Source organism: Sminthopsis crassicaudata, chromosome 5 (assembly GCF_048593235.1).
Source record: "Sminthopsis crassicaudata isolate SCR6 chromosome 5, ASM4859323v1, whole genome shotgun sequence".
Classification (NCBI taxonomy): domain Eukaryota; kingdom Metazoa; phylum Chordata; class Mammalia; order Dasyuromorphia; family Dasyuridae; genus Sminthopsis; species Sminthopsis crassicaudata.
In genome coordinates this window covers 104,847,948-104,870,466 of record NC_133621.1, presented here as the reverse complement: position 1 = coordinate 104,870,466, position 22,519 = coordinate 104,847,948, and the positions used below count along the sequence as shown (strand labels likewise).

The following is a 22,519-nucleotide window of genomic DNA, read 5'->3' as shown; positions in this document are numbered from 1 at the left end:
GGAATCTTCAATGAGTAGCCTGTCTTTCTTTATACCTTCCCAATCTAAATTTGTGGGCTTCCCTAATCTAGTTAAGAGACTGGGGAATTGAGAAACAAGTCATTGACTTCATGTGTGAAAAGTTCTGGGAACTTTGAGGCCAAATGAAATCACATCAATAATCAGAGAATGAGCCAAAGAATTTCAATTTCAAATTGAATAGGTGACAGAAGGAGCTAAGGATTTCTTTTTTATATATATAATGGGAAAATTAAAGAAAAGATTAATTAAAAAAAATAAACATTAGTGAGAGGAGAGCAAATTGTATAAAGTGTTTGCGTTTGTTTTGTTTTACTTCACTTAATCTCAATCAATAAGATAATTTCCCTAAAATATCTTGCTCTTGCTTCTCCATAACATGGAGAACACATGTGTTCCCCAAATCTAAAGCATCAGAATGCCCTGCACTGGCAGAGTTTACCATTCTGGAAAGACAAAAGACAGACTACATTTACTTTCCATAGACTAGTTTCAATATGATGGACAAACTCATAACCAAATTAGTTTCATCAGTTGATGAATGGCAAAACAAAAGTCAAAGGCAAACATAAAATGCCTCTCTATTCCAGGTAGCTTTCTTATACTACTGTAGTGATGGGATGGGGGTAGGGGGGAAGTTGCAGAAAAGCAGCAGAAAGTAATATAAATCAAGCACTTTTTGACAATTTGTAAACATTAACTTAGCAACTCTAACTAGTAACCAATGGAAAGTGTGGAGAAAAATATCACTAAAGAGACAAGTAATGTATGGTATGTGTATTCCATTGGTATCTCCAGTAGAGATTAAGAAGAAAACCCCCTGGGTGGAAAATTTATATGAGGGGCCAGACAAGGATCCCATGGGATAAGAAAATGTGGAGGGATTGTGATCCTTTTAAGTAAAAACAGTATCCACATCAATGAGACCACAGAAAATTGCAGGATCATTTAAAAACTATCTCTATCTTGGTGTAATGCTGCCTTTGCCCTCTACATATTTCCATCTCAGATAAATCATAGGGCAAGCTTAATGCTGGAAGGAACCACAGAGGTTATTGAATCCAAACTCTTATTTTATAAATGAGAAAAAGAGAAATTAGAGAGAGTAAGTGACCTGCCTGAAGTCTCATAGCTAGGAAATGTCTGGGGTAGAATTTGAACTCATCTCTTCCCGACACCAAATTCAGCATTCTATCCACTATGATGCATAAACTGCATCTAAGCAGTTGAGGCCTGAGAAATTACGTCATTTGCTCAAAGTAATACAGCCAATAAATCTCTGAAAGAGAATCTGAATTTGTCTATCTGACTCTAAACACATTGTTATCTACCTACCCCTGGGAAATAGAGGTCCAGAGAGGTTAAATTATGAGATTTGCTCAACATCAAGGAGGTATTAAGTGGTAGGGCCAATATTTGAACTCAGGTTTCCTGAACTCCAAAAATACAAGAACAAAGCCAAAATGCCAGAGGCATCCTAAAGACTGGAAAATCTATATGCAGGCAAAGTATATCTAAAAGGAGATAGCTACTGGAGCAGTTAGACAGAAAAATATTGGCTCTGGAGTCAGGAGGATCCACATTGAATTCTATCTCAGACAAGTAGTAGCTGTCAATTAACCTCAATTGCCTTATTCAAATAAGAGGGGGGGGGGGGGAAGGAAACAGCTATGAGAGACTGAACTTTCAAATTTAAATCTACTGAGGGAGCCCAGATGAAATTATATTGATGATGGTGAAGATGCTAGGTAGCATTTATACAATTCCTTAGAGTCAACAAAGTGCTTTATAGATACTATCCCATTTTTATTTCATTTTATCCTTATAACAACCTAGTTAGGGAAATGGTATTCTTATCCCTATTTCACAGATGAGGAAACTGAGACAAGTAGAAATTAAGTAACTTGCCTAGAGCCACAAAGCCAGTGAGTGTCTCAGGCAGTATTTGAATTCAAATCTTCCTGACTCTAGTCCAGCAACGTATGGTCTTAGTGTTTGCATTTCAAACTTTAGGCACATTTGGTTTAGGGTTTTATTGTGTTAAACCACCATTTTTTCATTCATTCCATAATTGGTGAGAAATTCTTAGTTTCTTTATCCTTGAACTTGAAGTTTTTGGTGGGGGAGCAAGAGGGAAAGAAGGCATGATCCTAGTGTCATCCATCCATCACTTTGAGATGAAAGAGGGAAAGGAGAGAGATAAGAGTAACAGGAAAAGGAGAAGAGAGAGTTGGGAAAAGCATCTTGCACCTTCTCCAAAATAAAAAAAAATTAGAATTAAAATCACCTGATGTCCTGAAATATTGCTTTATTTCTTCTCTCTCTACCCTATTTGGATGTTCAGTAAGAACTGACATGCTTATACTGGCCTTCAGGGAGAACATATACCATATTCCAGGAGGCAGGTCAGGTACTCTAAAGAGGTGATGAACTGCAGTGAGTGAATGAAAAAGAGGAATTTTTTCATCCAGTTGGTAGGAGTATCAGAAATGTGTTTACCTCTAAACCAAGTGAATCATCAGGGGAAGCAAGGATTTGGGTTACTCACTTCTCTTGGAGATCTTGAGCCTCCTTCTCGGAAAGTTGGTTTGCATCTGAAATTAATCTGATAATCAAAGACACATAGAAAAAAATAACATTAGGGATAAGTATAAACAGAATTTGAATGGAATCAATAGTGGTCATATTGAAAATGCATAGTAAATGAAACCATTAGGATTGATCAAAAGGTTTTAGAGTTGTTGGAGATTACTTAGGGAAGAGGGTCTTAACCTATGGTCTTCAGGTCTGTAAATAGATTTTAGGGGGTCTAGGAATTTGGAAGAGAAAACAATTACATTTTAATTTTCACTAACCACTACCTGAAATTTAGCATTCTACTAAATTATAAATGTAGGCGGCAAAATATGACACTGAGAAGTGAGGCCATAAACTTTACCAGACTGTCTGTGACCCAAAAAGAGTTAAGAACCCCTGATTCTAATCCAACTCTTTCGTATTCTAGAGTGTGAGAGTTGAAGTGACTTGTGCTAGATATTGAGATAGTAACTGCTTTTTTCATTATGAAATGTCCATATCTGAGGATCAGCATACTAACGGGATATCTCAAATGAGTCATTTTCCTGAAAGGTGACACTATTCTGTCTTATTCTCCATGGAAATAGTCATAACTACTACTTTATAAAACATTCACAAATCCAAAATCTAAGTTGATCCTTATCATAAGCTTGTGAAATTAGCAGGAGACATTATCATTCTCATATTACAGAGGAAGAAACTGAGGCTCAATGAGCCTTTGTCCAAGATCACACAAAGAAAAGAAATATCTAATTGGAAGTTATTAAGGGGCAGAGCAGTGACCTGTCAGGGACTGAAATGACTCAAACCTATTCTCTAGTTTTAACAAAACAAAAGTTGGAACTTAAGAAGTTGAAATTTTAAGAAACAATGATTCACAATGCAAAATGTTCACAGAATCTGATTTAGAGCTAAGAGAAATGCTATAGATCACCCAGAGCAGCTCCTTTATGTTAAGGATGAGCCAAAGTCTATGGCTCAGAAATGTGAATTCTTCCTTTATAATAGGAACAATTCCAATAGATTTGTGATGGAAAATGTCAATGCATCCAGAGAGAGTGCTTGGGAGACTGAATGAGGATAGAAGAATAGTATTTTCACTTTTTCTTTGTTTGTTTGCTTGCTTGCTTCTTTCTTGTAGTTATTTTCCCTTTTGGTCTGATTTTTCTTGTACAATATGGAAATATATTTAAAAGAAGTGTACATCAGAATAGCTTGAAGTCTTAGGAAGAGGGTGCTAATAGAGGGTGGGATAGTGATAAAAACTATCTTCCCATGTATTCGGAAAAATAAAATATTATGAGAAAAATGCGTGGAATATTTTAAAGTGTTTTTTCATAGATCATTGATACTTGAGAGGTAAGTATGGGAGAATGAAAATGATATCAAGGCAACAATGGGAACCTAGACAGAGAAAGAAGCAGAAAATCACAGGATTTATCCACAGAATGTATGCATTGAAAACTAGAAGGGATTTTATAAATTATCTAGTCTAATCTATTCATTTTAAAAATTAATAAAATTAATAAAGGCAGCTGGTTAGAGTACTGGCTCTAAAGTCAGGAGAACCTGAGTTCAAATCCAATCTCAGATATTTAACACGCACTAGCTGGATCATCCTGGGCAATTCACTTAACCCTAATTACTTTTAAATAAACTAAATAAATATAATAAATGTAAAAAATTAAAATAATAACTAAAATAAAATATAAATAAATATTATAAAATAAATATTAAAATGAAAATAATAAATAAATTAAAGATATAAGAAAACTTACAGAAATTAAGTGACTGGCTCAAGGTCACATACTAATCAGTAGCACAGCCAATATTTGCACCCAATTAAGCATTTGAAATGCCATCTCCACCCCCAAGTTTATGTTGTTTAGTCATGTCTCTTAGTTACCCCCATTCAGAGTTTTCTTGGCACAGATATAGCAATGGTTTGCCATTCCTTTCTCTAGCTCATTTTATCAATAAGGAACCTGAGGCAAAGAGGGTTAAGTGATTTGCCCAGGTTCACACAGCAAGTGTCTGAGTCAGGATTTGAATTCAGATCCTCCTGATTCCAGGGCTAGCATATATCTGTGTGTGTGTGTGTGTGTGTGTGTGTGTGTGTGTATTTGTGTCTGTGTATTTGTATATGTATGTTTGTGTCTGTGTGTGTTTCCATATGAATGTTTCTATATGTATGTGCAAAAAATGCTAAAAGGCATGCAGTACGTGAGGTTGAGCGGCAGGTGGCACTCTCTTACCTTTTCTAGCTGCTCCATACAGGCTGTGTGGACCACAATTTTACAGACTGCACACTTCCTCCTGAGAGCTGATTTCTACAACATTTAATTTAAAAGAAAAGTTAGTGAAAGTCTGTAATTCAGGGTTCTATGGCGTAAAAAAATGTTCACAACAACAAGAACTAACAATAAGATTCCCTAATAATCTAACTCCTTACATTGACAATATAAATGGTTGCACATATCAACGAACTGATGTTTTACACTGAAACAGCACCGAAGAAACTCCTTACATATATGAGCTAAGAATTAAAGTACTCCATCAAAAGTCAAAGTTGTTAGGCCTATTGTATCTGTGGGCTCCAACCGCAACTGTGAAATGCTTCAATTGCTCTAAGATTCAATGTCCCAAGGTCAGAGATTCTCAAATTCTTTAATTTTGGAACTCATTTACACATTTAAAAATCACTGAGGACTCCAAAAAGATTTTTATGTCATTTATGTCTATTTACAGTACTGGAAATTAAAAGTGATAAAATTTTGAAATATATATTAATTCATTAAAAATAACAAAATTATTTGGTTTGAACATATGTGATATTTTCATGAAAAAATAACTATTTTCTAAAATTAATAATTAAATTTATTAAGCACCTACTATGTGCCAGACATTGTGCTAAATGCTGAAGATATAAAAAAGGGGCAATCAAAGGAACTGCAAATTTTGCTTAGGTTCATTATTTAATGTGAGATTAACACTTGTTTTTAGAGCAAGTGACACACAAATATATCTAAATGTAAGACAATTCATTTGATTTTCACTGATAAACTGTATACAATTGGAATTTGCTATTTAACATGTTTGCTCATGTCATCCCATTTTTTGCTAGATTGGAGTATAATTTATAATTTTTAAGCAAATTCATTGTGTACTAGAGGTCATCTTTTTATTAAAATGTAACATTTTTATGTAAGACTTAAACCCTTATTAGTTTTTACTTCTGCTAAGGAAGAAATTGAATTGTAATACTTAAAGGGAAAAATTGGAATTAATTGAAAAATTTTGAGTGCTGAAAAGTTTCAGTAAAAATATTTTTTAAAAAAAGAAATTAAATGTAATTTACAATTTAAAAAAATAAAAATAAATAAAAGGGGGCAAAAGACAGTTCCTATCCTCAAAGAAGCATTGCTTTATATATTTTAGTAAAAAAAAAAAAAATTTGCTTAATAGACAAAATAGTTGGATTTCATCATATCTACTTCTACATTCAGTATATTATAGGTTGTTTTAATTGAGGTATAAAGAAGAAAATTTGGCTTCACACCAATAGGTATTTGGAAAAGGAAGTGGTATTTTAACAGGCAAATAATATTTTATTATTAATAATAAGAAAATAGTTTTGACCTCAAGGACCTCCTGAAATTGTCCTGGACATTTTCACTACCCTAGGTGCCAGTTATAATAGGAATTAATCTCACACCTAGGCCACACAACTAAGCCCCTGAGTCAGAAAGACTACAGGAACTTGTTTATAGCCTCAGGAATAAAGAAGTCTTGTCATAACCAGGGAGTCAAACCAAGAAAGTAATTAAAGAGAAGAGGAAAAGGAGGGGATATTTAATTTTTTCAAAGTAACAAAAAAAAGCATTCATTGCCTAAAGCTGTTTGATTAACAACAGCAAAGAGAGCAAAGCAAAAAGAAGCAGTGAATATGAGTCAAGGTATAGCATCTTAGTCCTCTCTCCTGCTTTAAAAGCTATTGAAAGTCTTAGGGTCGGCATTAAAAGGGAAAGTTTCTCCAAGGAGGAAAATTTGACCCCAGTACGCATTTGGTCTAAAAACAAGGAATGAAACTAAATACTCCAAAAACCCTGGCTTTCTTTAATCTGTTCTGTTTTTACCAAAGACTGCTAAAGAAAGAGGCAATTCAAAAGAAGGCCAAGGATCAGGAGTAATATACATTTACTATTAAGAATGGCCTTTATGACTTAAGCTAAGAATGGAATTGCCTTTTTATGAAAGGTAAAAACTGCAAGTGAAATTGAAGTCAACATGTGCCCCTCATATATGGTTCAATTTTTTTTTTTAATGTAAGAATGATATTCTCCCCTCCATAATTGTTTCCAGTAGTACCCACCCTCACCAACAGTATAGCAAAACAAATTATCCTAGGATTGCATCTAACAATGTATGCAGTAGTTAACCATCTTACTACCAATAAGGAAAGGAGGGAAGAAGGGAGGAAGGGAGGGAGGATAGAAAGAAAAAAATATATATATATATATAGATAGATAGATAACTTTTCTGGAACCCAGACTAATTTTTACATTTTTCTAAATTCTTATTGATTCTTATTAATTCTTATGATGCATTTCTACACAAATTTACACAAAACTTAACAAGTTTTTTGTTTGTTTGTTTGTTTGTTTGTTTTCCCCACTCAACAGTGGGATGCTCTATTATTTATTACATTCTCACCAAGTGCAAAGTTTTTGTATAGTTATTCTCACAGCTGTTCTACTCTCACAGCATATATTTCTGGTGGTCATATCTTTCCACACCTTTCTTCTTCACTGTAGAACAATTCTAAACTAATATAACAAGTGGAGGAGAAGGAATTGATTGCCCCATATACCACTTCTTAGCTTCCTTTTGTGTACTGTCTTCCCTTCACTAAACTATAAGTTCCTAGAGGGCAGGAATTGTTTTTCTTTTCCTTATTTTTATCCCCAGGATTTATCATGGTTGCTGGTACATAATAGACACTTAATAAACGTTGATTGATTGACAAATTGAACCAAGCAGCCAAATTGAGCCAGGAGTTCTGGGGACTTGAAAGGGAGGCAAAGCAACAACTTAGAAGTTGTGTCAGAAATGGGATAGTGTTGTCTGCTTTTACAGGTCCATGGATTCATCTAAGAGGGGCATTTAAAGAGAGTATCATTAGGATGATACTGAGGAACCACAAAATAATGCATTCACATACGATATTGCTTTAATCAGGTCTTTCAGACTTTCAGGGAGTATTCCTTTCCTAAATTTTGGAACTCAGAATAATGATATTCAATTTCCCTTGCATGAAGAAAATATAGCATTCATTATTAGCAACCCATTTATTTTTTCCTGTTTAAAAAAGGCAAAAGCTACTTTTTCAGAAAATTTTCCTTAGGCCCTGGATTTCTAGGAATGAGCTTAAATAGAGAAAAAAAAAAAAAAACAAATTAGAAACATAAAATTTTCATTTGGAAATTACTTGCAAAGGATATGCAAATTATTTTAATTAGTTCTCCAAATTATCCACATACCTAAGTCTGATCCATTAGGTAGAACCCCATTATACTATTTCTTCCACTTTGCAAGAAGCTTGAAAAATGTGCTACTGGTAGACTAGAGCCTTTGAGGCTTTATTGTACCATGTGATAACACAATCGAGATCATGAAAACAAATGTCTAACTACAGGCTATAGGGAATGAAATTTTATTTTGTACATTTATAAAAAGTAATGGAAAAATATACTTCTCATTTTCCTCTCATGTTTTGTACCTTAGGAAACTATAATCTTGTCTTATCTTAGTCCTGTCCCAGTAAGGCAAGAGGAAAGAAGTATTTCCTAACAAACAGTATTATAAAATAATAGATGGAATTCCTTTGATTTTACCTCCCTTCCCTCCCTTCCCCTCCTCCTCCCCACCACACACACACACACACACAGTTTTCAAGAGAAAGCTGGAGATGTTCCACATACAATAGGTAGCTCCTAATAGACTGGAATAAGTGGTTTCTAAGATTTCTTTCAAATCTGAAGCTCTATGAAATTCGAATGAAGACCATTCTTTAACACCAGAAGCACGGCATGTAATTAGCAAGCGCCTTCTTTAAAGAGAGGGATAACTAAATTCTTTCTGGGACATCCTTTCTTGGGAAACCAGAATGGATTATAGTCAGCTCCCCATACTTTTCAGGGCATCTAGGTAGCATTTCGAATCCATCTGAATTCAAATCCTGCCACAGACATTAGCTGTATGGACCTGAACAAGTAAATTCACCTTGGTTTCCCTCACTTAAATCCAATTCCCTTGCATGTCATAGAAATATCCCCCTTCTACAACTTCTACAACAAAGTACAAAAAACAATAATTCATAAAATGTATATAATAAGATTCTTTCTCCCAGAGTTTTTATGAGATTCAAATGACATTTGTGTAGAGTATTTTGAAAGTTTTAAAATCTAAGTAAATGTTAGTTATCATCATCATCATCATCATCATCATCATCATCATCATCATCATCATCATCATCATCATTGTTATCTTGGCAAAATAACACCAAAGTCCAGACAGAAATGACAAGCACTAGAGTAAAAGTACTTTTTAAAAAGTAAGAACATATGATTAAATTCAACAACTACCAAACATTTAACTGTATTCCATATGAGTGGCATTATGGCTATACAGCTGGGTCTAGGTCAAAAAAGACCTTGATTTAAGCTTACTTCCAACTAATACTCACTCTATGAAACATTACTCATCACCTTTTAGGGCCCTTAAGTGGCATTTAAAAAGAAAAGCATTTTTTATTGATCACTTCTATTTCTTATATCATCGTAGTTATCCCTAAATATCCATCCCACCTTCCCTCCCAGAGAGCTGCCCCATATTATTAAAAAATAGTTTCTAGTGAGAAAAAAATTCAATTCAATGATCAATACATTGAAAAAGTCCAAAAATATGCAATATGTAACTTTATGGAGCTCTCACCTCCAAAGGGGGGCATTGGAGATGTCCTCTCATATCTCTTCATTCCAGTGTTGTTTGATCTTCACAAGTATGTTACATTCACTTTTGATTTGGTTTGTGTAGTTGTTCATTGCATTTATTTTATTGAAGTTATGTCCCTCACCTCCAAGTAATGTAACAAAACTAAAAATTATAGCATAACCACTAATCTGTATTGTAAAGGGAAGTTTCTACCCTGGAAAATCTATATTTAAGATGGGAGAGAGACTGGCCAGTGGAAGGTCCATCATCTGAGTATCAGCTCAGTATTCTCAATGTTGCATCCCCAGAGAGGAGGTTCAGTGAGCCTGCTTCAGAGCTTTCCTACTGAAGAACCCTTTCTCTCTATTTTAGAGCATGTGTAAATAGTCTATGACCTTGTTGGCCTATTGACTGGCTGCTGAGCCAGAACTGGGTGCACACTCAGAAAATGCTAACTTGCCAAAGAAAGCCTCTCTCTCTTGTCCAGGTAGGGAGACACTACACTACACATGCTCTAAATATGGGTCTCCCATTAATCAGTCCCCCTCACATACCTACCCCAATAAAATCACAAATATGGATTCAGAAAAAAATGTGCTAGTAGTGCTAGGAGCACCTATACAGCAAAAATAAAATATTCTCTACCTTCAAGAAGTTTACAATCTATCGTAATGTGAAACTCCCATTCCCAAAATTCCATGAGGAAAAGTTCTGGGAGAATAATGAAAATTTTCATCAATGTCAAGTTTATTCTTCTTGATTCTCTTCTCTAGCCCATTTGCTTCACCTTCCCTGAGGACTGAAATGGGGAGAGATGGGGGAAGAAAGACACCGACAGGAAGTTAGGGAGGTGTAGCAGCATCAACAGAAATTTACTGATGTTCCCAGAAATTTTGCTACCAGGAAACCCTGGGGCAAATTGAGAACTGAGGACCAGGGATGTGGTTAGTGGAGATATTTCAGATTCAACTTGTCCAGGAAAGATGTTATCTTTCCCCAAAGTCCACTTTTCTTAGCTTCCTTAGTTCTGTCAAAGGCACTATCATTTTTTCCCACTTTTCTGGGTTCTTAAACATGACTTCATGTTCACCTCTCCATTCTTCTATACTCCACATATTCAATCAAGTACCAATTGTTATCTTTTCTATATCCTCATCTCTTACATCCAACCCCTTTTGTCTATTTCCATAGTTACCACTCTAGCTCAGACCTCATCACTTTTCTCCAAGATTATTACAGAGGCTTCCTAATTGACCTACCTCTCCACTTGCACATTCTCCACATAACTGTCAGAATGATTTCCTAAAAGATGGATCTAATCATGTCACTTGCTGACCAGTAAACACCAGAAGCTCCTTTTTGCCAGAAGGATACACGATCGAGTCCTTTACAAATGGAGCCAACCCACCTAACCAACCAAACTAGTCTTCTCTCTATTCCTCACATATAGAACTTGACTCCCATCTCAGTGCCTGTGCATGGGCCATCCCTCATACTTAGAATGCACTCATTCCTCACAATGACCTTAGAGAACCCACCCTCTTCATTTCAGATTCAGCTTAACCAGTATCTTCTACATGAAGTCTTTTTTTTTTAATCTCTCTAATTTAGAATACCCTCTTTGTCTAAAAGCCTTGTATTTATTCTCTTTGCATGTATTTTCTTAGTGTTTATTTATGTGTATACACACACACACACACACACACACACACACACAGTACATTTATATGTACTTGCCATCCTGATTCTAATCACTCCATCATGAGCTCTTTAAGAATGCTGACTCTTTGGTTCCTTATATTTCTATCTCCTGTTGCACAGTACCTGGCACAAAATAGACATTTAATAAATGCTTGTTGTTTCATTAAAGGACCTATTGATGAAGGAAAGGGAGGAGGATTTCAGGCAAAGAAGAGGAGTTCCTGAGCTGGCTCAGTTATTTCTAAGAGACATAAGTGGGATGTCTTTAATGCTGGGACTCCCTGTACTTTGAGCTCTAATGAGATGAGTACAATGTACACATGAGACATTGCTCTCACTTCTAGACTCCAGGGCAAATGAGACCAAGGGCCCTCTTATTTTATGAAAAACATCATCAAAGGAGATGATGAGCATCCTCTGATATGTTCTGAAGCTTCAGGGAAATTTAAGATGTAATTTGTAATATTGGAGAAAATGAAAAATAAAATCAACTGAAGCTGACACTGATCTCAGAGCTGACAACCAGTCATGGGTCACTTACATCACCTATTTTCTTTGGATAAAAGGTAATTCTTTTAGTCTAGGAGCATAAATAAATGATGTTCTTGTAAACAAATGTTTTATCTTCTGTCTCTAATATGTCATTTTCTCCATCTACAAAACTTTGTATCCCTACTAATCCAGGAATATTCTCTAAGATGACATATCATACTCCTGAAATTATTCCTTCATTAAAGATTACTATTCATATCCCCCTGTCCTACCCTCCTTCCATTCACATACCTAAATCAAGAAATATTTGTAAAAAATACCCAGAGGGATATTTGGAAGCTGTTGCTTACCCAAACACCAAAAAGATAAGAAAATAAAACTCTGAAAGTTCATTGTGTATAGAAATAACATCAACAAACTTCAGAGCAATTTCAGGAAGGAAAATGTCAGTTGCAGGTGGTCTCCTGAGAGAGAAGAGTCCTCCTGTTCTGAGATGGCAGTTAGATAGATGACCTCTGAGCTGCCTTTCAGTTCTAGGATTATGAGTCTAGGTGTGTCATTTTTAATTGTATATTTGATATATTTGAGTAACATACAATGGTAGTGATAAGATTTTTAGAGACACCAGAATGATGGGTTATTAAAGAAATCACAGAAAGTGAGTTAATCTGATCATCTAAAACAAAAAAGCTTTTGTGTTCAAGATATATCAATCATTTATGCTCTGCAAACAAACTGAAAACTAGGGACATTTTTCACTCAGGAAACAGTAACCTAGTGTGGTTCAAAAGGCAGAAGTTCCCTTGAAATTGAAAAGCAAATTCCCTAAAGCTCCTAATTATGTCTGTCTACATTTAGTCCCTGCACTTCTCTAATCCATTTTATACCACATCATCATCACCATCATCATCACCATCATTATCAGAGTCTTTCTAAAGCAATGCTTTCACAGTATACATCTCAGTATTAATATATATTCCATAGGCAAAGGGTAAGTCACAAAATCTCTTGAGTGAGTCAGGACCTCACAGGTCACATAGTTCTACCTATTGCAGAACAATACTCCCCTCAACAACTTAAACACGAGTCATAAAGTTTATTTCAATTATTGTTGATGTTATTTGTTTTCTCCTTCATTCTGGAACAGGACCATGACATCAGGAAGATGATGTAATGACTTGCAAGTCAATTGGACTTAAGTGAGGGAAGCCTCACTCTCTCCTGTCAACATGGGAAACCATACTCTTACCTTCAAATGTTCTGCCCAAAAGAACAGAAATTTTGATTACTGTAACCTCACCAGATATCATGGGGCTCAGACTAGATTGCTTTTTTTTTTTTTTTTTAAGGACCAAGCCTTAAAACTATACTCTGACACTCGTTGATGGACCAACAATAAATCCCAGTTCAAGCCTATTTGGGTATTGTTTGGGTTTTGAAGGTTCAGAGAGAGTGTAATTAGCAATTGTTTCTTTTTTGGCCAAAAACCTTGAGGTTCTTCCCCTCTGGGATTGATTTTTTGGGGAGAAGAGTTAGATAAGAGTTTATTCTTTGCTTCATTTCTTATCTGTCTGTAATTGCTGAATGGGGCATTACCTCAGACAAACTGAAGCCTGGGGATGATGATGGTAGCTTTAAAAGGCCAAAGTCTCCCACTTTATTTGAATACCTTCCGGAAAGGTATCCATTACCAATTTCTCCCAACTTTCATTTTTGGATGGCTGTAATTGTTAGGTTTTCCTTATTCCAGTCTAACTTTGTTTCTCTGTAGCTTCTACACAATATTCAGAGTTCTGCTTTTTTGGGTCAAACAGAGATTCTAATTTGTTTCAGGGCTAACTCCTCAAATATTTAAAGTTAGCTATCATCTACATCTTAAGTCTTCCTTCACATCCTAGGCTTTCCTTCAACTTGACTGTCAAATAGCATGATCTCAAGAGCCTTCAACTTTCTGGTCATCCTCTCCTGGGTTCTTACTACTAGAAATAAAAATAGCTAGTATTTATAAGGCTTTAAGTTTTGCAATGTTTTACAAATTTCATCTCCTTTTATCTTCTTAATGACACTGGGAGACAGAAGCTATTTGTTAACCCCATTTTATGGATGAGGAAACAGACAAAGAAAGATTAAATTAATTGCCACTTACACAGCTGTCTGAGGCTCAATTTGAACTTCGGTTTTTCTGACTTTAGGTTTGGGGCTCTGTCCAATGTGTTTCCTTAAATGTAACACACAGAACCAAGCCCACTACTATAGATATATCGTGACAAAAGCAGAGTACAAAAGAATTATCACCTTTTATTTAGATTCTACACTTCTTTTAATGTAATCTTAAATCACATTAACTTTCTTGGCTTTTGTGTCACAATCCACATTAAGACCCTCTAGCGTAATGGATAGACTACCAAGCTCAGAGCCAGGAAAAACTGAATTCAAATCCAGACTCAGACATTTATTAGTTTTGTCACCCTGGGCAAATCATTCTTAATCCTGTTTACCTGTTCCCTCATCTGTAAAATGAGCTGGAAAGGGTAATAGCAAACCATTCCAGTATCCTGGCTGAGAAAACTCCAAATGGGGGTCACAAAGTTAGAAATGACAGTTTGACTCAACAACAACAACAAAAGATCAACCAGACCTTTTTTAGATAAACTCTTATTTAGCCACTTTCTCCCCTCTCTTGTCATTGTGAAGTTGATTTTTTACCCCAATACAAGACTTTACAGTAATGCTCACTAAAAGTCATCTTATTCAGTTTAGCCAAATGTTCAATTCTGTTGAGGTATTTTTGACTCCTGTTACTCATTTGTAAGTTATCAGTTCCATTTTTGTGTGTCCTACAAAATCTATGATACTGTCCAAAAGATAGAAATAACACTCTGAATGTGTGTGGCATCTTTCTCTAAAACAATTAAAATTTCTAATCACTAGACATTTTATCTCACGGGAGCTAGTTGCCTCAACATTTCAAGAATCATCAAACTCTCCTCATTCTCTTTAAACTTAATTGGTACCATTTGTTGAGGAGAAGTTGGAAGACATCTCAAAAACAGATTGGTTTCATTGTCAATAAAATTGTTCAGGGGTAGATTATGCTTAGAATTGAATTCTATTTTAAAAAACACATTTATCTACAGTGGTTGTTTTTAGGCACATCTATCTTATCTTATATCAGTCTGGAATGATAATACCAAAGGCAAAGTTAATTACATTTCCTCAAAATCTTTATTATTTTTTTATTATTATTATCATTATTTAGCATTGGGCCGGACACATGGGAATACACTGAGCTTTTCACTAGATATCATTGATATAGAACATGATCTAAATGGTATTATTTAGCCACCTGCATGGTGTGGTGAATAGCAATTTAGCACTACAAGCAATGTGCTCAGCAATCCATACTATAAATGAATTCATGTTGTTCTGATTATTTTTTAAAATTACTTATTAATCCTTTCCAAGTCCTAAATTGGTCACTAATTTTCTCATTCTTTTTTAGTCTTTGACTAGATCAATGGGTTTCAATTTTTTTTTAATCTCATGATTTCTTTATATTCTTAAAAATTACTGAATACTCCAATGAAATTTTATTTATATGAGGTCCACTTATTGATATTTACCATATTAGAAATTTAAAACAACTTTTAAAAATATCTATTAATTCATTTAAAAATAACAATAATAGGGGGCAGCTATTTGGTATAGTAGATAGAGCATCAGCCCTGAAGTTAGGAGGACCTGAGTTTAAACACTTTCTGGCTATATGATCCTGGACCTCAACTGCCTCGGAGGAAAAAAATAACAATAATAAACCCATTACATGTTAATAACATTTTAATGAAAATAACTATTTTCTAAAACATTTAATGAGAAGAGTAGTACTATTTACATATTTCTACAAATCTCTCTAATGTCTGCTTGAATAGGAAGCAATCAGATTCTCCTGTCTCCTTCTGCATTCAATCTGCTGTAATATGTGGCTGTAGTTGAAGTATGTGAAGAAAATCTAGCCTTAGGCAGACATATATAATTGGAAAGTAGAGGAGTGCTTTAATTGACAAATGATATCTTAGTATTATTTGTTTTTTACCTTTTGGACCCCCAGAAAGGGTCTTGGGGACTCCCACATGTTCTTAGATTACATTCTGAGAACCATTTCACTAAAGGATTCCATCTTTTTTTTTTTTTTTCAATTTAGTTTAATTTATTTTTTGATACATTTTAGGTTCCAAGACGTCTCCCTCTCTGTCTCCCTACCCTGCACTAGGAGAAGATCACCACTTCTCACATACGCCCACACCCACGTATATGTACATACATATATATAGACATTACTATATGTATGCATAAGTAAATCCATATTATGCATAGTTCTATTTATCAGTTCCTTCTCTGGAGGTGGATAGCATCTTCTTTCATAAATCCTTTGTAGTTTATTTGAATATTTATAAAACTCAAAATAATTTAATCATTCACAGTTATTCTTTGAACAATATTGCTGTTACTATATCCAATGTTCTCTTGGTTCTGCTCATTTCATTCTTCATTATATCACACAAATCTTTCCATGTTTTTTTCTAAAACCAATAGGCTCACAATATCTTACAACACAGTGAAATTCCATAACAGTAAAATATCACAACTTGTTTAGTCATTCACCAGTTGATGAGCAGCATCTTGTTTTCCAGTTCTTTATCATTATAATAGCTATTATAAATATTTTAGAACATATAAGTTCTTTTCCTTTTCCTTGATCATTTTTGGAAACAGACTACATATTGTATTGTTGGATCACAAGGCATACACAGCTTTATAAATCTCTAGGCATAATTACAGATTAGTCTCCAAAATGGGTGCATCAGTTCACAGTTTTACTAACAGTGTGTGAATGTCCCAATTTTTCCATATCTTCTCCAACACGTTTTATTTTCCTCTTCTATCATTTTGACTAATTTGATATGTATGGATGATATGTCAAAGTTGTTTAAATTTCCATTTCTTTAAGCAATCATGATTTAAAGCATTTTTCATATGCCACATATTGCTTTATTTTCTTTATTCAAAAACTGTTGGCTCATATCTTTTGACCATTTATCAATTGGAGAATGACTCATATTCTCATAAATTTGACAAAGTTCTCTATCTATTTGAAATATGAGGTCTTTATCTGAAAAGCTACCTATAAATTTTCCCCCGCTAATTTTCCATCTTTAGACATATCTCAATTCATTTTGCTGCTTATGTACAGATTACAGTCCCACACTGTAGCATAGCTTGGCTTGACTCTCTACTACCATAATGATACCTATTTGATATGCTACCCAAATGTTTGGTTTTATTTTTTTGTTCTGAGGAGTCCTTGGTCTAAATGCATGTAAAAGAACAAGCACTAAATAAGATTTGGAAGAATTGAACTTGAATCATAGCTCTGCCACTTATGAGTTGTATGATTTGGGGCAATTAGCTTCAATGAGCCTCAGATCACTAAAGTTATTGTAGCATTGAATCTTATGATATTTTTAAGAAAATTTTCTGAGACAATTTGTAAACAAAGCCAATGCCAGAGACAGTCTCAGTAAATAAAAATAATAGCTCACATTAAATGGTCATTTACATAGCTTTCCAAGTGATTTCCACTAGGAGATTTCCATAGTGATTTCCACTAGGAGAAGGCTAAGCAAGCTCAACATTAGAGATCAATTATGACATCCATTCCTTTGAGAGGAAAAAAATAAAATAAAAAATAAAAAACAAAACTTTCTAATGAGTCATTTGAGAAACATGGAATTCTACACTTCACAAAAATGGTGACATTCAGAACCTTTAGTGATAAATAGAGAAAGATATCATCATGAAATAGAATATGAAAAGGGGTGGCAAGATTAAATAGGAATACTAGAAAAATCAACAAAGCTTTTTTCTGAACATCTAGCTTAAACAGCAACAGGACTAGTTACCATTGTGGTCCTGATAAAAAATAAAAATTTAAGATGAGTTCTAAAAATGGGCATGTTAATTGAGATTGTTTTGTTCCTTTTTTTTTTCAAGTAAGATTAGATTTGAAGTCAATTAAATGTATACATTCATCACCATCACTTTCTCCAAGAAAGCATGCATTTTGTGTTGGCATATGTGATCCTGAAAAACTACTGTCCTCTCACAGAAGTATATCTACATTGTAGCGGTATCTTCATCAATCAGAATTGACCTCCTTAGGGGGAGGAAGTACAAAATGGCAGCTTCATGAGAAATACAGCAAATGCCCCCATTCACCATTGTGCCATACTGGATATTATGCCTTCATCATGTCTTAGCCAAAAAGCCAGGAAAACCTATCAAACTACTGAAGGGAGCATAGCTTAGCTTGCCTGCCCACACATTGCTGGTCTATTCCATCATTACAGTAATACTAAACTAGAATACTTTAAGGCATATTAAGTGTTTCTAAGACAGACTGGTGATGTAGTAGGTAGAGTATCAAAACGGAGTCAGGAAGACCTTGGTCCAAAACTAGCCTTGGATACTTACTAGTTATAGGTCCCTGGGCAAGTCAATTAACCTCTGAATGCCTCTGATTCCTCATCTATAAAATGGGACTCATAATAACATTTACCTCTTAGGGTTGCTGTAAAGAGTATATGAGATATTTATAAAGCACTTTATGAAGTAGTATATAAACACTATTAACTTACTCCCATAATGAGTGCTACAAGTAGTACTGATTTAATTATCTTTTCTATTGTCTTCTCCCTCAGCGTCATCTTTGTGCTCTGATATCACTTCCTCTCAGTGTCAGTAGATTGACCCTATCCTTCACTGCCTTTACAACTAATTGTTTCTTTAGTCATCATTCATTATCCCTGCTTCACCTTATTTTTTAGTTCTATCTCATCTATTTCTTTTGCTATTTCTCAATAAATCAACATATAAAGTACTTTTCAAGCCTTAAACTTCCATATAATTGTTACTCATTATATTTGAGAGAAGTGGAACTTGATTTTCACAGTCACAGGTAGCCAATAAGTACCCTGGGTAATGTCTTGGTTCTCAGCTATTTCTGTCACTCTGGACTCTAAATGCCTTTTTTTTTGCAAACTTCTGGTTTCACAGCTGTTCCAGTAGATTGAGACTGCCAGATAGTTGAGAGTCAGCTAACTGACACATTCTGCATGTACACAAGTGATTATGCACACCGATACAAACAGAAATTTACATACAAAAAGGCACATGCACAAACCCACTAAATTGGAGGGTTTTTTTTGATGACCTCAAATACTAATAGCTGTCCACACGAAAATTTTTCTGGAATCATAGAAATGAAACTAGAAAGAACCTTAAAAATCATTCTAGACCAATTCCTTCATTTTATAGTGAGGAAAATGAGACTAAGAGAAGCTAATGTGAAAGGTTATAAACCCAAGCAACAGTTTTTCTAGTTCACCCTAATCAAAATGAACCTCACAGGCTGAGAGACATCGATGATAGTGAAAAAATATTTGTTCATCTGGAATTCGACTCCATTATATACACTCATTCAAAAATAATGTTATTTAATACCTTTTTGGCAAATAGATATATAACATAGAATATAAAATTACTTCACATTGTGCAAACTTTCTCTAGTAACACTGAGAATTCATGTATAATAAAGTCTTAGAACCACAGTTCTTAGCCTGAGATTCATAATTTTTTAAAATTAATTTTAAATATTTTTAATTTTATTTAAAAAATTTTTTAATATAATTGGTTTCCTATGTGCTTTATGTATTTAATGACATGATTCTGAGAAAGGGTATTTCTTAGGATTGACAAAGGAATCCAAAACCCCACACAAAAGGAATAAGAATTTCACTCTTAAAAAGAGGTACCTGGTCACAGAGAAGTTCAGGAACCTATTTATGATGTCAGAGGCAGGATGTGAATCCAAATCTGCCTGAATTTGAAACAAGCCCTGTAGCCACCATGTCATTCTATCTTTCAACAGTAATGTTAACTCATATCAATTATGTTTCTTCAGTGTAATCTACAGAGCTACACACACACACACACACACACACACACAGAGTCCAGTTTCATCCTAATGCTGATATTCTAGGAAAAAAAAATTGCCAGTTTAAAGGGGAAAAAAAAAAACACTACAACATCCTAATACTTCCTTCTCTCCTTTCCTTCCTGACTCAGGGTCAGCCAAAAGAAACACACAGAATTGGTCCTAAAGCAGAATGTAATGCTCCCTAAATCAACCAATAAAAATCAACAAGCACTTGCTAAGTATCTATTATATGCCATGTATCTTGTAAGATGTCAGATATATTTTTCCATTTTAATAGCATTTTATTTTTTCTAATTACATGTAAAGAAAGTTTTCAACATACATTTTAATACAATTTTAAGTTCTGAATTTTTCCTCCCTTTCTCCCTTTCCTCTCATTCCCTAAGATAGAAAGCAATCTGATACAGCTTATGCATGAACAATCATTTTTAACATATTTCTATATTAGTCATATTGAGGGGAATCAGTACAAAAGGAAAAAGACACAAAAAAGAAAAGAAAACCAAAAGGTGAAAATAGAATGCTTTCATCCACATTCAGTCTCCATAATTCTTTCTCTGATACAAATGGCATTTTCCACTCCAAGTCTATTGGAATTGTATTGGATTAATGTAATGCTAAGAAAAGCTAAGTCTATTACAATTGATAGCACAATGTTGCTGTTATTGTGTACAATGTCTACTCACTTCCATTATACATTTAAAAAAAATAATAGCTTATTTTCAAAATATATGTAAAGATAGTTTTCAACATTTAGCCTTGCAAAACCTTGTGTTCCAAATTTTTTCTCTCTCTTCCCTCCATCCACTCCCCTAAACAGTAAGCAATCCAATACATTTAACATGTGCAGTACTTCTAAACATACTCCCACATTTATTATGCTGCACAAGAAAAAAAAATCAGATCAAAAGAGGAAAAATGAGAAAGAAAAAAGAGCAAGCAAACAATGACAAAAAAAGGTAAAAAATACTATGCTATGATGCACATTCAGTCCCCATAGTCCTCTTTCTGGAGGCAAATAGCTCTCTTTATCACAAGACGATTAGAAATGGCCTGAATCATCTCACTGTTGAAAAAAATCCATTAGAATTGATCATCACATGATCTTGTTGTTGCTGTGTACAATGTTCTTTTAGTTATACTCAATTAATTCACTTAGCATCCGTTCACAATCTTCAGGCCTTTTTGAAATCATCCTGCTACTCATTTCTTATAGAACAATAATATTCCTTTATTTTCACATACCAACTTATTCAAGCATTCCCCAACTAATGGGCATCAACTCAATTTCCAGTTCCTTACCCACTACAAAAAGGGCTACTCAGGCATACAATTTTTAAGAAATAACAATCATTCATCTCTAGAAATTTTTATTCTGAGGCACTGGGACAGAGCAATGGATAGTATACCAGCTTTAGAATCAGGAGAACCTGAGTGCAAATCTGACTTACTATTTGTGTAACCTTTAGCAAGTCACTTAACCCCAACTGCTTCAAAAAAAAAAAAAGTTTAAAATTCTAAATTTACTACCAAGATGGTAGCACCAAAGCTGCACCTTGTCCCCAACCCATTTTTTTTTCTACTTTTATTTTTTCCTGGAAAATGTGTGTAGGAATACAGCTATTGCTTCTGCTCACCTGAACAAGATCTGGCAGCCAGAGGTTGGGCTTCAAGTTCTTTTTGCAGACTGTGTTTATTAATGGTTTTTAAAGGTTATCATTTCCCCAAGTTATTGTCTAGATTCATTAATTTCCCTGATGAGTCCAATCAGTGGGAAGAGTCCACGGGCAGTGGGAAAGCTCTGGCAGTTCCCAGAGGCTACAGCTTTGAGCTGGCACCCAAACAGCTTAGAAAGCTGGCTTTGCCTCCTGGACTTCGCTGCCACAAACATTGTTACCTCTGAAAATTAGCACCCAAGCCTAGCAAAACTGCCATCTGGGTGTGTTGATCAGCAGTCTGCTATACTGGACAACTGGCAGTCAAGGCTGACAGAATGGGAGTTCACACATGGGTCTTGTTTTGGTATGTTCTGGGGCCTGGGTCCAATGTTGGTGCTCCATGGTATCCAAATGCCAGGACTAAATACAGAGATTGGCAGTAAGCCACCAGCTAGCTTTCAAAGCAGTGCATACTGGGAATTTATTCTCTCCCCCACAAACACCCCAGGATCTGCACATGCTACTGCCTAGTGTTTAGATCTCAGGGAACGGAGGGAAATGCACTTTACCAGCCAGGCTTTGGAACTTGTTTATTTTCAGAAACTGCAGGTGGTTAAGAGTTTTCTTCAAGTAGAACAAAAATCTTCCCTTGCACAGTTCCTAGAAGCCACTTCTAAGAGATCAAAAAAAAAAAAAAAAAAAAAAAATCCCATGACCAGGATCCCTTAGCACAGACAATATCATGTCCTTCATATGTACAGATGTAACTACTGTTACACGTGGTATGCGCATGGACAATCTTCTCAGATAGTGGGGATGGGTTGTGTTGCTGTAGGCAGAACACCAGGCAGGAAAACAGGGGTTTAAATTCTTCTTTAAACACTTCCTATCTGTGACACAAGGTGATTAACTTAACCTAGTTCTTAATTTCCTCGCCTATAAAACTGGGATGATAAGAACAATTCCCTCACACAATTGTTAGGAGACTCAAATGGGATCATTATATAAAGGTGATAGGAACTAC

At 34.9% G+C, this 22,519-nt stretch overlaps 1 protein-coding gene across 1 annotated transcript in view; it reads right to left on the bottom strand.

Annotated features, from left to right (window-relative positions):
- Window positions 1-22,519, bottom strand: part of DGKI (diacylglycerol kinase iota) — a 570,574-nt gene that overhangs the window by 345,839 nt on the left and 202,216 nt on the right. Inside the window, 2 exon segments of the mRNA XM_074267817.1 lie at window positions 2,567-2,623; window positions 4,851-4,925. Of these exon segments, the coding sequence (XP_074123918.1) occupies window positions 2,567-2,623; window positions 4,851-4,925 (132 nt within the window).